General features: G+C 39.2%; 1 protein-coding gene and 1 non-coding gene across 2 annotated transcripts; one reads left to right on the top strand and one right to left on the bottom strand.

Annotated features, from left to right (window-relative positions):
- Nucleotides 1-297: 297 nt before the first annotated feature.
- Nucleotides 298-371, bottom strand: TRNAV-AAC. The gene has a single exon. It is a non-coding gene; the product is annotated as a tRNA-Val (tRNA).
- A 9,945-nt stretch (nt 372-10,316) lies between these two features.
- On the top strand, nt 10,317-16,568 carry LOC102719401 (peptidyl-prolyl cis-trans isomerase CYP40-like). The gene is made up of 10 exons (XM_006656710.3): nt 10,317-10,670; nt 12,643-13,143; nt 13,940-14,027; nt 14,145-14,197; nt 14,875-14,979; nt 15,701-15,776; nt 15,860-15,897; nt 15,975-16,055; nt 16,165-16,247; nt 16,333-16,568. The coding sequence occupies exons 1-9, from the start codon at nt 10,440-10,442 to the stop codon at nt 16,174-16,176; spliced, it is 1,185 nt and encodes a 394-aa protein (XP_006656773.2). The 5' UTR covers nt 10,317-10,439; the 3' UTR covers nt 16,177-16,247; nt 16,333-16,568.
- The last annotated feature ends 570 nt before the right edge of the window (nt 16,569-17,138 follow it).

The following is a 17,138-nucleotide window of genomic DNA, read 5'->3' as shown; positions in this document are numbered from 1 at the left end:
CTGTTTTTTTCCATTTTCAGTTGAATTTCCGGCCATTTAGACATGTGTTGTATAGTGAGCGGTGCACGAGGGCTTGGAATGTGTCGTTGATTTTTGTCCTCGGAAACAGCCCGTAAATATTTTGGCGGCAGATCCCTAAATACTTTGCAGAGAAAATTTCATATTAAATACTTCGGAGATGAAAAATGAAGCGCATACTGAATATTTTGGGAGAGAAAAGTTTAATGATTTCTTACATTAAATATTTTGGAGATAACAATGAACGAGCCGCACGTAAGTATTTTGGGGATTAAAAAATGGCGTCGCCCGGGTTCGAACCGGAGACCTTCAGTGTGTTAGACTGACGTGATAACCAACTACACCACGACACCTTGGCTAAATAAATCCACAATATACTTTTTAATCATAAACATATGTTCGCATGCGACATTCCCTAAAAACACTTAAAAAATTGTGCCGTTATGAACTTGTGCATGCACAATGTGACCCAATTAGGCCTTGTTCGGTTGCAGGGGGATTAGGTGGGATTGGGTCACAGCCTCCGTGGATTTCTCTCCCGCGGAATAAATCCTGGCCATAGAAAAATCGTTGTTCGGTTAATCCTAGTCGGGATTCTAGCCCGGCCCATCCCTGGATTTTTCTATTGTCTTGGCCGAGGAATTAATCCTCTCCATCAGTGGTGTGGAAAAAATCCCGTCATCTTGTGGGATAATGTGTAAAATCCCGACATGCTACTTTTTATAAATCTCTACCAAAACGAACGGATGTTTTTATGAAAGTGATTATGGGAAAGTTAGGGATTCAAACCTCACTGGGATTCGATGACACGGGAGGGGTTCACCCAATCCCCCTCGGGATAGATTCCTTTTAGAGATTAAATCCCAACTAACCAAACAAGGTCTTATACGAGTGGCCTCAGGATGATATATATTTTCAAAAATTATCAATTTAAATATTTGGTATAGACTACAACATAGGGTTGAAATTTTTTATTGAAAAAACCACTTACATGGCTAGTATCGAAAACAGTTAAAATTACCATTTACACAGAAAATATACTGGATCGGATTGGAATTTCAACCACCCACCCAAGGTGCTAGGTAGGCTCAGACCACAGATTGAAAAGTTCATCACCCAAAGTGCATGGTTAGTAATGATTTTGTGCTAACGTCGCGTTCGTCTGGATGGATGGAGGTAAGTTAACTTATCCCAACACGAAAAACATAGTAATAGAACATGATTAATTAGTTATTAATTATTAAAAAAATATAAAATAGATTAATATGATTTTTTAAAACAACTTTCTTATAGAAAAATTTTGTAAAAAATACACTATTTAGCAGTTCGGTAGCGTGCACGTGAAAAACGAGGGGTAAGTTAACTAAGGTAGGGGACGAACGCGGCCCTAATTTAATAATATAAATAAGCTATTATAGACTCTTTTAAATGCAATCATATATAAACCAAAAAACATTTATTAATTTAATTATTTAAACAAACTCTGATAAAATAATAACAAACCACCAGTATAGTGACTATTATGACTTTGCAAATTTACTTATAGCTTGGACCATATTGTAATAAATTATAAGTTTTCAAGTTTAGACGGTAATTGCAGAACTTGGAAGGTCAAATTTATATTAGTCTCAAAAACATTAGAACAACAAAAACTACAATATCAAGTTCACACATTGCAAGGATAATTATAATTAAATAATTTATTCATATTACCTAATATTAACATAAATTTTTGAACTCTAAATTTAATGAAAACCCACTTTATACAAACATGAGTTCCATCGCATACAATTTTCGTCTTCTTATTGTAAATGAAATTTGTTGACGTTTGTATATTTCAAAGGAATAAAATAATTGTGCAACTCTCAAATAACATATAATTCAAAGTTTATATTTCTTATAAATTTTAAAACTAATTTCATCGTGTCTCCTTATATTACAAAAAAGATATTTAAATCAAATGGTAAGGGATCATTTAATACCTGGCGAATATTTATGACACGAGTTCATTATATATATATATATATATATATATATATATATATATATATATATATACTACTAATATTTTTATTAGTTGTGTTTCCAGTTTGTTATTATCAGTAGGTACACATACATTTCCATGATTTAAAAAATATTCTACAATAATGTGCCATTTGGCACATCCAGAAATTTATGTATTTCACATAAAAACATGGCGATGACAACATATTTCTAGAATACCCTATACTCATTTCTATTTACCAGAGATTTATCTAGTGATTTGACCATTTGGACGTCCAATAATAATGGTTTAGAGCCTTGATCGATCTTATGTTTAGCGCAATTGTGGTATGGCGTTGATTACAAACTTTGTCATATAGGTAACATTGCCGGTTCTAACAGTGTGATTAAATTATGATTGAATTTTAATTCGAAAGTTATAGATTGCATTTTTGCATATATTTATGATTAAAACATTTATATACTTATCTTTATATCAAGTCTAATATATAGAAAATATTTTCTAGCATATTGAAACTCTATAGTTAATAAGATAATTTCTAATTTAGAAAGTCACTGATATATGAAAAGTCTATGTAAAGAGATGTGGAGCCCGTTCTAGTTGTCCGATCTTATAAAGATGATTTTAGTCATCGGATTTAAAGAATAATGAATGAAGTACGTAGGATGTGTAAAAGTAGTTCGTGCACTATAGGATAGTGGCCTCAATTGGTGACTTCGACTTTTCACATATTTCTCCTTACATGCTGAATTTGCCATCATATTCTTTTGATTTACGTATAACCCAAACATTTATCTTAAAAACCTACAAACTAGATACTAGTACAAAATAAATCTCTTGACTGAGCTAATTCATTCCCGCCACGCTCTCTCTTTTGGATCAAGATTTACCCCATCAATAACCATGACCCCTTCCACTCGCTATACTCCCACAGTGATGACCACAACCTCCTAAAGCTCAGTCGCTTGATCCCTTTTTCCTTTGCAGGCTTTCCGACGCCCCATCCTTCGTAGGATGATGAGCTTCCCACCAGCGTACGTGGGCCACAAACGAGCTCCCTACCGGTGGCACGGATCATGAAGCAATGGGCACAAGAAACTTCTAGTCAAGAGTGGCCCAAGTTGATACCATCGTTGATGTGCTCTCCACCACCCACCTCACGGTGCCGATGAAGCAAATGTAATGGCGATGCTAGAGAGATCTTTGGTGCTTCCACTTATGGTGTCCTCGGTGTAACCAAGTGCTGGTTAGGTATCACTCTTCAATCTTGTCCCTGAATGCTCCTCCATCATGTTGTTATAGTTGCCACTACCTTTTCTCCTAGCAACTATCACTCTTTCCTTCGGATTTACCCTCTCAATGCTCTACACCTGTTGCCTTATCAATTTGCCTCCAACAAACCACACGAATGGGCGGGGATCATGGCTCCATCTCAAGTAGCCTCAACCGTACTAGGGCACACATGTCCTATGCAAGGCATGAGGAGCGTGATGAGGACACAAGCTCAAATGAGAGCTGCCTCACCAATTTGCTGAGTGGTCCTCATCATACGGGTGCGCTGTGAATGCCACTAATAGCTATAGAGATACCTGGTACACGAAGGGGCATGTTGTCATATGGAACGACACAATTTGCCGCAGAGTCCGTTCCGCAGAATAAGGCTTGAAGTTGGCAAGGGCAGCTGCGGCTAGCCTGCTAGTACTATATGAACTTTTGAGGTAGGATTAGCAGACTAGGCCTTCCTGGAGTAGTGAAATTAGCAGTTGGGCACCAGAAAACTAGTTGTTGGGCTTTTTTTTAGCATCGATCTGCCTCCACACGGTACTCACAAAAAATATAGCCCATTTACATTGTATTGGGCCAACGTTGGTTTCCTTTTACAGCGTGAAAGTCCCCGTCCCCGTCCCCGTGACCGTGACCGTGAGGCCGGTGCGCGTGTGTGCCACCGGATCACGCCAGCTTCACCACGCCGCGGTCACGCGCCTCACGACTTCACGAGTCACGCCCCCGCCCCCGCCCCCGCCCCCACCCCCACCGCCCGCGCCAAAACCGCAGAGGCACGCGTGCTCGCGCCGTGTCGCCGTGACACGCCCCGTGCGGTGCAGCCGCGCCGGTACACGCACGGGCGAGCGATGTGATTGGCGGCATGATTTTTTTTTTTGGTATTTGGTCTCTCCCCCGGACGGCGCAAACGCGTGTACCCAGTGTTTGTGGCGGGCGGGCGGGTGGGGGTGTGGCCGCGCGTCGGCCGAACTGCTCCGGTCGTCATCTCCCTCACATGGCCACGGGCCACCGTTTCTGTACTACGCACGGAGCCGTACGTCCTTGCGAGAACGTCATCCTAACCCGTTCGTACGTTGGTTGTACACCTGGAAAAAGAAAATATGCGATCCGGTCCATCGAGGAGGGAGACTCCTTTTGTTCTGCTGCAGCAGCAGCATCCACAAGGCTGCAAAAAAAGCTGCAGTAGCGCCGATGTCCCAGGGCGCCATGATTGTGCTCGGCTGTCCCCATTTTGACTGCATCTCACCAATCCGGACGAGCCGAATCCAAACTACCCCCCAATAATTGACGGCCACGGCTGGTGCCAGTACACCTCCGGATTCATCACGTACTTGCAACAAATGCTCATGGTCTCAGCTCGTTTCAACACTCCATGAACCATGCGCGGATCTGGTCAATGGAGGTGCCCCCATCGACCGATCGATCTCCAGGGTGACAGGACAGCGAATGCACGGGGAGCGCTACATGTGCCAGCAAAAACGAGCGAGCAGGGTGGGTGGGTGAGTGTGTATGGTCGCACGAGCGGCGGAAAAGGGGGGAGGCAGCGGCAGCGACGCCGCAACTCGCGCGAGGTGAGGCCAAATCACGCCGTCCGATCCGTGGTGGCGGGGGGCCCGCCGCTCCCTCGTGTAGCAAGCCCGCCATTGTGTTTACGGTTGCTGGCACTGCCAGTTGCCACGCGCCGAGGCCCGAGAGCGGCGGAGGAAGTGTGGGGGGGGAGGCAGGACCACGGCCCACGGAGGTTTTTGATGACTGTGGGGCCCGCATGAACTGTAGACGGTTCTGGAGCCAGAGGGGTGGTGAACGTGAGGGAGCGGGACCCAGGAGAGCGGCCGGTGCGTCTAATTTTGTGCACGGGCTTAGGTATCTGTTGGTACTAGATCCGTTGGCCATGCTTATGAAATTTTTTTGTTAGCAAGTTCTTTCGCAACTCTAAAAGCATGTACAAAACAGGTTATACGTCAGCTATAAATATATTTTAAAAAGATAAAAAGAGAGAATAGATGTGGACTACTAATTTATAACCAGCTGCACACGGACTCTAAGACAGAGTGTCTATATGACATGTGGGACCATATACTAATAATTTGTAAGTAACTATTGAATAAATTGGCTATTAGATTGACTATTAATGAATTGAAGCTAGTAGTTGGCTATACTGTTGAACTTGCTAGGTCGGTTTGGATCCTCTAAATTTTTTTTAAGTCACTGTTATATTGAATTTTTGACATTAATTAGAAGTATTAAATATAGAATATTAATAAGACACACTCTATACCCTGGACTATTTCACGAGACTAATCTATTGAGTCTAATTAGTCCATGATTAGCGAATATGATGCTACATTAACTATGTGCTAATTGTGGATTAATTAGTTTTTAAAAATTTGTCTAGTGAAATAGCATTTATTTATGCACTTAGTTTTGTTATCAGTTTATATTTAATACTCCTGATTAAAGTTCAAACATCCGATGTGACAAAGGACAAAAAAAAAGTCCCTGGATCTAAACAACCATTGAAATTAAGTTGATGGTGTTGGATTTTATATTTTACCATAAGTTAACTAATGTCATGTTTAGGTAGGTGTTAATTTTTATCTATCTCTTATATCTATTTTTCATTAATTCTATTAAAATCTTGGACTTTGAAAAAAATTTGTTAGCTTGCTGATAGTTTGTATGGTTCTTTTAAATCATTTGTGAAAATTTAACAATTTATTAAATTTGTTTTTAATTACTTGTATATATAAATATTAATTATGTGGAATCCATTTAGGTACTCACCGGATATACTCATACCGATATGAAGTTCAACCCGTTACTTCTATCAAACATAAATTATATGAAAAGAACGGGTATCATATCATATACGGATTTGCTCACTCCATGTCCACCCGACCCATTGGCATGCATAGGTGGGTCGAAGTGTGGCGCGCCGTTGTGCACGGCTGATACGAGGGAGGAAGGCGACCGACCGGTGTCACGAGTCATGAATGCGTGGATTGATTGTTCCACAGACACATGGGCCGGGTCAGTGTGTACAGTGCCTTCTGAGGGATCGACCGATCGATTCTCGCGCCAGCTTTTTCTGATAGATAGTGCAAGTATAAATCTGTGATTTCAGATCACCAAAAATTCTTCCGGTACACATTTGGATCCTCGGCTAGACTGTTAATTAGCCTTTTCTAGGAAGGGTTGCCGTTTGTAGACGGTAAGAAAGAACTGACCACTCTTTTTTTTTCTTCAGTTCATAAGCTAAAACTTAAAATTTTAATTTTTAATTTAGATATTTTATGATTCTTTTATCATATTTTATATTTTAACACTTGTTTTGATATCGCTAAGAATATATATATATATGGTTATATTGTATTTTTAAATATATTATTTTGTTTTTTCCCTTAAAAAAAGCGAAACAATCATCAGCTAGGGCAAGAAAAACCTTGCCAAAGCGAGAGAGGGAAATATAGGTTCCCCTCCGACCACGTAATTAGCGAATAACTGTTTAGCCAGATAAAACGACCAAATAGATAAACTTGGTTTCGTATCTACTCCTATGAGCACAATACTACCGTTGTACTACCACACAAGCTTAAAAAACTAGCTCTTCCAGGGATATCTACTCCCTCTGCCTCAAAAAATAATATCATAGTTATATTTTTTTATTCTAGAATCAATTTATTTTAAATTATTACTACATTGAAGCCTCATAAAGTAGGAAACATATGCATTAGAACTAAATAAAGCAAAACAGAGGATAATTGCATAGTGACTCAATGTAATACCTAACCTGTTTGAAGCCTGTTAGTAGTGTGAATTTGACGGTTATTAATCCAAAAGTGGATGGTGATGGTTTAGTACCACCTTAAAAGTTTAGGTGTGTAAGGACCTGACTATAAGCATTGATGCTCTAACCATGATATCTCCGAGTTAACCCTTTTACACGAAGCGAGGACGAAAGTGTAAGTGGTATACCGCTCAATTGCGGCTTCGAACGTGGGTATGTGTACAGTGGACTAATGATTTTCATTGGTACGTGTGGGATCGGTGAAAAATAACTATTTTAGTACAGAGTGAATATAAATTTGATACTTATTAAAATAAAATATGTTAGTTCTAACTATTTGAAACAAATGATATGTTGATAGATGAAATAAGTTGGTATCGTATTTATGTTCATGATAAACTGATTCTCTTTTATCTGTCCTGCAAAAATTATGATTTGAGAAGGCATAGCATATGTGAGCTTCAATAGAAAATAAAATATACTTGGCCTTAAAACATGAGATTGCCTTTCTAGGGCCACAAAATCTCCACGGGATTAAAATGTTCCATATCATAAATACTTATGATAATGTGCAATACCATCCACAGGTAGCCAGGGGATTGAGAAGTCTCAGTGTAATTTGATACTATCTCTGGGTTTTACAATTAACTATTATTTCTATGTTTATTTCTTTACATTAAAAAACCTAGTTATTATTTATTTTGTATCGAACTATAAATACAAAATAGTTTACGTGTTGTTTAAGTCAAACTATGGATATGTCGTCTCCGTGGAGTTTGATAGGAGTAATTTTTTTAGAGTTATCTTGATATTGTTTTACGATTTGTGACAGCTGATTGAAAAATAGAAGATGTATTGACAACTAGTATAAATTTATAAACAAGTTGTCACTTGTCACATCTTAATACATCTTACTACTAAGAACAGTTAAGGGTTAAGTTCATTGCCATATCAGAGCAAGTTTAATAAATATTGCTAATAGCTAACTCTAAAAATTAGTACATCATCAGTATTCAATGTTAATAGTTACATCATACAACGGGAGATCTACACCATACAATTTTCCAGATGAACTTGGTAAAAAAATTACAGTGTTATAAAGTAGTTATGATCACAAATATGTCTTGGTACAGGTGTGCAGCATGTCTATCCTCTCTTTACCTACCTAACTCATTTCGGTTTGAATAAGATTACGATTGAACTTTTAAATTTTATATTATTAATATTTTTAAAATGTCCGAGTCATAAAATGTATGTTAATAAAAGTAATGTTTATTTGTTTTTATATATTTTAACAGAAAGTCCCAGTGAAAGATTTAGAAAACCGTGTTATTGTTTAAAAATGACGATAATTATAAAAAAGTTAGCGTCAACTTTTTTTCTTCTAAGGCCCTGTTTAGTCCAAAAATTTTTACCCAGAAATATCACATCAAATATTTGGATATTTAAATAGAGTATTAAATATAGATAAATCGAAAAATTAATTACACGGTTATGTGAGAAATTGTGAGACGGATTTTTTGAGCCTAATTAGTACATGATTAGCCATAAGTGTTACAGTAACCCACATGCGCTAATGATGGATTAATTAGGCTCAAAAGATTCATCTCGCGATTTCCATGCCAGCCGTAAAATTCATTTTTCATTCTTATTCGAAAACGCCTTCCGACATCCGGTCAAACGTCTGATGTGACACGTAAATATTTTTATTTCACCAACTAAACACCCCCTAACAATAACAATCTCTCTCATCTGCGTCGCCATAAAGTCCAATATGGCAATTCTTGTAGTATGCTAATTTAAATGCTTTCACGTGCTCTTACTCTCTCCATTTCAAAGTAATTCCGTCTTTTGAACTATAAGGATGAAGTTGTATTTGAAACGAAGAAAATATCTAGCAATAACCTACTACTTACACCTCAAAATACAGGTGCTCTTATATTCGAATTTCCTTAAAATACCTCATTTGCATGTTTGCTCCGGTATGCAGGCATAAGGGCATATTCAAGGCTCTATCTTAAGCCACGTCAGCAGAAAAAACTCCTCATACGAAGAAAATTCTTTCAAACTGACTCTTCATAATTACAGGCTAATTAATTCCCCGTTCACATTCCATTTGATCAACGCCTCTGATTAGAGTCAACACACATACAAAGCAGATTTTTTGTTGGTCTCCTCGTTTTATGCATCAAGAGTCGATGTTTTGCTGACTCCATGCAAAACAACCATTTTTCTTTCTTATCCTCTCTCTTCCATGTTAGCGAGCATGCAACGATAGAAACGACAACGAGAGCACTTGGTACGTGCCCTAAAATCGCTTTCGAGTTTCAGGCCCCCTTTGATTCAAGAGAAAATATGACAAATGTCATTGACAAACACTTAATTCTAAGAAATGTCATCGACGAATACGAGTTCTAAGAAATACCATTGTACAAACGAATTTGTTTGAGAAATGCCATCGCTGTTAGGGTTTCGTCCAAATTTTCCGTTAAGTGCTATAGCATGAACAGTGTATTTAACGGTAGAAACGGACGGAACCCTAACGGCGATGACATTTCTCAGACAAATTCGTTTGTATAATTGCATTTCTTAGAACTTGTATTCGTCAATGACATTTCTTAGACTTAGACGTTTGTCAATGGCATTTTTTAGATTTTCTCTTGATTCAAAGGAATTTCATAGGAATTTTAGAGGATTTCATTTCTATAGGAATTTTTACCACAAAGCCCTTTGAATCAAAGGAATGAATCCTAAGAAATCCTATGAAATTCCTATGGAATGCATCTTCCTATACAAGTTTTAGAGAAAATTTAACAAGAGGTTGAACCTCATGGAAAAAATCCTTTGAGTCTATCTTTCTCCTCAAATTCATGTGTTTTTCCTGTGGTCCAATTAAACGGTCATTTCTATGTTTTTCCTGTATTTTACAATACTCTGTTTTGTAGTTACATTCTTATTATTCTTATTAGAATCATATGTTTTTTTTATTTCTCTATTTTTCGTTCCTGAAAGGCTCTCAAGTACAAAAGCCAGTGACATCGCCGAATCTTATTACAGAAACAGCAAATAACCTGAATTATTGTGAATCACAAGTAATAAAGGACACCAGGGCAGGCCCACCTGTCGGTTAAACCACAGAGCGACTCCCCACCTCACCGACGGGCCGGCCTCCCCCTATAAACCCATTTTACCCACAAAACCCCAGACGGCCAGACGGCACCCACCCCCACTGCCCCACACGCAGCCTTCGCCGACGGACTCCGTCCAGTCCACCACCGCGCCGCCTCGCCTCGAGAAGCTCCACTAGGTCTAGGGTTGCAGTCCCCGAGGCTCTCGCGGGTCGCAATGGAGGGCGGAGGAGGCGAGGCCGCGGAACCGGCCGTCGCGGCGGCGGCGGTGGCGGAGGTGAAGAACCCGAGGTGCTTCATGGACGTCGGCATCGGCGGCGAGATTGAGGGGAGGATCGTGATAGAGCTCTACGCGTCGGTGGTGCCGCGGACGGCGGAGAACTTCCGCGCGCTCTGCACCGGGGAGAAGGGCGTCGGCCCCGTCACCGGCAAGCCGCTCCACTTCAAGGTGAGAGTAGTAGTAGTACGGATGCGATGGGGGGAGGGTATCGCCGCCGAGGTGCGTGCTTGGCGTCTCGTCCCTGTGATTTGGTTTGGTCCCGTTTGGTAGGCCCTTCGGGGTGCTTTCGCCGTGCGGGTTTAGGGGCGTTGGTGTTGTTGGGTGGAGCTTCTTAGCATCTGGATTTGAGTGGTAGTACCGTGCGCAATGTTTAGCAAACGTCTGTGTTTTTTGGTGCGATTGACCGCTCACCGCAACCAGTAGGTGTTTAGGCGTTTGATCAGAGGCAGAGAACTGCCGTTTTTTTTTTTCAGTTTGGGCGATCGTTAATTCTTAGGATTTTGATGCGGATTTCACAGAAATGTAATCTGAAAGATTTGGGTTAGTTTACACTACCGTAAATCAGTGTCAGTAAAGAGATTACCTCCTGAGAAGGTTCGGCGGCCTTTGTGCCATTGATTTTTTCCCCTAATGATCATTTAGCGTATTTACCAGCAGCTGCATCCTGCCATTGTTAGTATGGTCTTTTGTCTTATGGATGGTTAGTCTTGATGTTTTAATGGTCTTACTTACGAAGCCCATTTCTTATATGTCGATATTTTCCTGGATGGTATTCATGCTGTGATGTCAAATCATGTCCTTTGATATGAAATAAACTCTATGCACTGGTACAGCATGTTCGGACTGTTAAAGGGCCCCTCCATTTTGGCTTCCTTGTATCTGCACGTCGCAGATATTAGCCTATCAACTACCACCTGTGCTAACTTTTGTGGTTTGTCATATTCCTGTGGAAACTCACAATTATTTCTGTTAAAATTTGACAGATTTGTTATCGTTACTACAGTGTTGGTAAATCGATATGTTAGAACAGACGATGATGTAGTCACTCCATTACTTTTACCAAACTTTCTACTCTATTTTTCTTTCCAATAAACTCGCAAGGAGTAAATATTTAAATAGTATCATTAACTGTACGCTCTGTAAAAAATCTAAGTTGCGAATATATTCTTTTTAACTGTTTGTCAAATCTGAGGTGGAAGTCTATTCACTCTAACAGAATAACTTAAAAAGTATTAGTGGTCAAAATTTGCAAATACAATCAACTGCGACCCATTAAAAGTAAGCGAAGGCAGTAGTACATATTGGACTTATACAATATGTTGGGACAAGGGTAGAAGGGCTTGTGACTTGACTTGATAACGTGAACGTTCTTTGGCACATGAGTAACCCCAATTCTGTTTGCAGTAAACTAATCCAGAAATTGGATACGGGACACCAATTTCTGTGGTACTTTACTATCAAAATATTCCATCTGTAGGTTAGTGATTAGCCTCGTGCAAAATCGCCTTGTAAAGACGTTCCTTTTTTAATGGAGCACATACAAGGCCTCATTGTTTTACTTATTGACAGGTGGCTCAGCCACATGCCATGGATTTTTTTTTATTAGATAGGCATTACGAGGGTTTTTGTATGCGTATTAAGTAATATTTCGTACGCATAGAAAGCTCATAGCCTTTTAGAATGGAATCAGAGACAGTCACCACACTGTACCAAGATTCTTTGCTAGCCATTTAGACTGTATTTTCCATTATCTTGACATTTAGTCTAGTACAAGTTTTAGTGGTTACAGGAGTAGTACATCACATGCTGACATGATTCTTGTTTGAATAACTGCTTGGCATTTTCCACCTCATCTTAACTTCTGTTGTTCATGGATCTAATGGATGCATACACAAGAGTAATATTTACTATACAACTGCGAGCAGATGGTTGCTTTTCTAGTTTGTTGCCCTCTTTGTCTTTTTTGTTCAACACCACAAGAGGACAGTTCTATTTTTCCTCTGTTAACTTGGCCTTTAAAACAACAAAAGATGACAATGAAAACTTTGTGTTGATACAACTGGATATACTTTACTGAAAACTGCAGCCACATCTTCACAGTAATCTCTGATACCATGTTTGGTAATTGCTGTTCTTTTAGGGATCTTGCTTCCATCGTGTTATCAAAGGCTTTATGATACAAGGTGGAGATATAACTGCTGGTGATGGAACAGGAGGGGAGTCAATTTATGGGTTGAAGTTTGAGGATGAGAATTTTGTTTTGAAGCATGAGAGGAAAGGGATGCTATCAATGGCTAATTCTGGTCCGGACACAAATGGATCTCAGTTTTTCATCACTACAACTCGGACACCTCATTTGGATGGGAAACATGTAGTTTTTGGTAGAGTAATTAAGGGAATGGGGGTGGTTCGCTCAGTTGAGCATGCTCCTGTTGGAGAGGCTGACCGCCCGACTTCTGATGTTGAAATTGTCGATTGTGGGGAACTTCCTGAAGGTGCTGATGATGGAGTTGTGAACTTCTTCAAGGACGGTGATACATATCCTGATTGGCCCAATGATCTTGATGAGAAGCCTATGGAGGTGTCATGGTGGATGGATGCTGTTGAGTCTGCTAAAGCTTTTGGGAATAACAATTTCAAGGTAATTTCCTCTTCAAGCAAATTTAGTGTTTTGATCTGTTTGGATTAATATTCCCTCATTGACTAAATATACCTGAATCAGCAAAATCAGTTGACGACAGCAAATCCTAACCAGGATTAAATGTTTAGGTTTTAGCTTTAAATGTTTAGTTTTTAGCTTAAGTTGGAGCATCGTGGGCATGACACCCTTAGTCATTTGCTACTTGTTTTATGGTTCTAGTATTTACAAATTCATGGTTCTTAAGCCTTATGCAGTTGATTTTTGAATGGTTTATTGCCCTACCTACTGCTGTTTTAATAAATGTGTAACGGGTGAACTATTTTGCATCTAAAATCAAATATCATCAATAGGTCAATGAGCTGGACCCTGTACCCAATGTTGCCGTCTCATCTTCAAGTTTTTAATTTAAAATAGATGGTTTCAATCAACCAATAGAAGATACAGGACACTTTAAAATAAACCCTGTTTTTCTCTGCTGTCTCAGTACTGATCTTCCCATGAAAAATTATCCAGGCTTCCAGGGTTTCATTTTAGCTTTTCTCCTACAATATAATTCCGTTGATACGATGCTTATCTAGATTGCTAACTATGTAAATGAATCAATAAAATTGGTTTTACTTCATTGTTCATCTTGCATGCACATCGCATGGCATATTCAACTGGTACCACGCCTTGTGTTCCTAGTAGGGATTGTCCATTTTAAGTTCTGACCTAATCTAGGTAATTACATAGACACAATTTAATATTTCATTATCTGATTCCCTGAAGCTGAAGTTAGTGCTCATGTTCTTTACAGAAACAGGATTACAAGGCAGCTTTGAGAAAGTACAGGAAAGCACTGCGTTATTTGGACGTTTGCTGGGAGAAAGAAGATATAGATGAAGGTAATTATACTGTTTTTACTACAACTGTTCAATGTTTTTTGTTTCTGTCGCATGATATGTACTGAACATAAAACATGTTACATAGCAGTTAAAAGTGTGATAAACATGTTAATGCAGAGAAAAGCTCAGCACTGCGGAAGACCAAATCGATTATACTCACAAATAGCTCTGTAAGTTGCATTGGCTATTCTAATTACTCTTTAGTGGATGAACATTCTATTATGTAATCATGACTACCTCTGCCATACTGCTTCTGCATGGTTATGGGCTTCTAGTGGCTAGCAAAACATTTAGAATAGTGCATGGGTATGGCCCAGATTAGGCAGAACAATACATGCCTCATGTATTCAATAACCTTTTTATTTTCATGATCTGATTGCTTGTTGCTTTTGTCTAGGTTGCCTTCCTGAGTCCGTCTTTGAATACATACACATAATTAACTGCAAAGCAGAGGAATACCTTGTCTTTTATTTTTTGACCATTAGCTTTAATATGATTTTAGATCATTGGGAGTTGGGACTATGGGGGTCTCATCTAAACTTGAATCATTCCGAATTCATCACTGCAAAATCCTACCTACTCTGCAAGAGTATCTTTCCGCATGCTACTTAGCTACCTTCAAATTTGTGTTTGGTTGTTCATCACTTCATCTACCTTGCATGAACCGTGTTTTTTTATCACCTGTGTCATTTTGTTATTCCACTAGTATATCTTCATCGATATTTCCTATTTCTGTGACCTGCTCAGCAATCTGTAATAGTTATATTTTGTCCTAGGGACAATAAAGTGCAACTTAAATTGAAACAGTGGACTATCTTGTTTCCTGAAACTGATATATCTTGCTCAGGCATGCAAGTTGAAGTTGGGAGATTTGAAGGGTGCTCTGCTAGATGCTGATTTTGCACTGCGTGAAAGTGAGGGCAATGCTAAGGCATTTTTTCGACAAGGACAGGTTGGTATTGACCTGCAGTATAATGGTTTCACATATTTCTTGATGCTTTTTTCTCTCTCTAAAATTTATTCTTCTGCATGCTCATGTACCTTTGTTTGTGATGCTATAGCTTTGTTAATTGAATTACTAGAAATGTCATATTCATGTTACCGTTCGGTTGAGATTCTGGCTGTTCATTTGCTTGTCTTCAGATATTGTTCCAACAACTATAATAAGAAAAAGTAAATTGCATTTTGGCATTGGCAGCCATTATTACTCCCTCCATTCCAAAATATAAATATTTTTGCCATGTACCTGGAAGAAATCCTTATATTTTGTAAGTTAGTTTCAGTTTGCAGTAGGGTGAGAAAATACCTTCAATTTGCACCAGGGTGGAGCGAAATATGTTTCTCTTTATACCAGCCCAACTGCTTCAAAATTGACTTGGTTCACATCTTGATGAGTATGGCCCACCTGTAGGTGAGTCGTCCACATGGGCATGTTGATGCCAGTGAGATGCTTGTCAGATGCAAACCTAGTAGATCAGAGATGCTTGGGTTGGTGCAAAGTAAATCTTAATTTTCTTTACCCTGGTGTGATGTGAAAGTATTTGTTACCCTTACACCTAGCGCTAGGTGAAACTATCGACATTTTACCCAATGCGATGCGCAAAACACTTGTATTTTATGATCATCATCTTATTGTTTATGTGTAACTCATATCGTATACATGCCATTTGCAGGCACACATTGCACTCAATGACATTGATGCAGCAGTGGAGAGCTTCAAGCATGCATTAGAGCTGGAACCAAGCGATGGTTTGTCTTATTTTTTGTATTCACTAGCAACACTTCTGTATAGTTGCAGTTGAGTATTTGATAGATTTTTTAACCACCCTTAGGAGGAATTAAACGGGAGCTAGCTGCTGCAAAGAAGAAGGTCAGTCTGTTATTCGTATGAACCTAAAATCTTGATAAATGCTGATTGTTACTAACTTTATCCGGAAATGATTAAAGGTTGCTGACAGAAGGGATCAGGAGAGGAAGGCATTTGCAAGGATGTTCCAACCTTCTGGAAAATCGGACAAAAACAACGAAGTAATTCCCATGGAACATTTTTTTTCCTTTTTCTTCTTTAATATCCGATCCAGGTATTCAGCACTGATCATGCAAAGGTGCTAATGGCTGTTTTTTTTCTCTCCTGTAGGAGAGCAAGTGATCCATAGTTTCCTTCCCCCGGCAGAACTTTTGGTAGCTTAATCTGGGATACATACTGGAACCGTGAAAAAGGTCCAAACTATACAAAGCGGCACCGTTTCCACTCTTTAATTTTGTTAATATATACTCACATTAAATGATGTGTTTCCTTTTGCAGGGTATAACAAGGGAGTCTGCGCAACAAAAACGCCGACTACCTATCTAGATACAAGGAAAAATAGTGGGGGGAGAGGATAATAGCCTTTTGTCTTTTTTTGCATTACTACAAAAGTAACTGTGCGCCTCAACGTTAAGCTAAAGCTGAGACATTGAACTGGACAGTAATTTCCTTTCGCCTTGGACTGTTGTGCGCTCAACCTGACAATTGACACCTTTTGTGCGTGGCTTCTCTCACCTGTTTTTCTGATATTCTTCGAGTGCGTCTTGCCTTTTGTCTAATTGTCTGCCACATCTGCTTGTTGCGAAACGGCAGTGACTAGTTTCCCTATGGCAATTGGCATATGAGGTCGGTCCTTGTGACATTTTCTTGGGATTTTTTTTGTTTGTTTGTTTAGCCTTCTCCCGTGACTCCGTGAGTGCCTGGGGGTGGCGTGAGCGTCACGCGCCAGTAATAAGAGAATAATCGCTGTTTCGGTGGGAAGTTCACGTGCCTGTTCTATTTTGGCAACTTAAAAGAATTTTATCTGACATTTCCCTGTTTTAATGGGGCAGTTGATCGGTGGCCTATTATGAGTGGTTTTTCAAAGATATTTTTATTATTTTTGATATTGTCTTAGCTATGTGAGAATATAAACGATTGGATTAATTACTACAAAGTTAAAGTCTTACATTATAAAATCAGGTAAGTACTTTTATATAGAAATTTTTATATGAAATATATCGCTTAGGAATTTGGACGGTCCATTTGTTAAAGCCAATAGGCCAACACTCATTGCATCCCAAATCATCCTCCATATGGACATC

This window comes from Oryza brachyantha, chromosome 6, assembly GCF_000231095.2.
Source record: "Oryza brachyantha chromosome 6, ObraRS2, whole genome shotgun sequence".
Lineage (NCBI taxonomy): Eukaryota > Viridiplantae > Streptophyta > Magnoliopsida > Poales > Poaceae > Oryza > Oryza brachyantha.
Note: the sequence above shows the minus strand (reverse complement) of the source record. Positions and strands in the feature narration are given on the sequence as shown.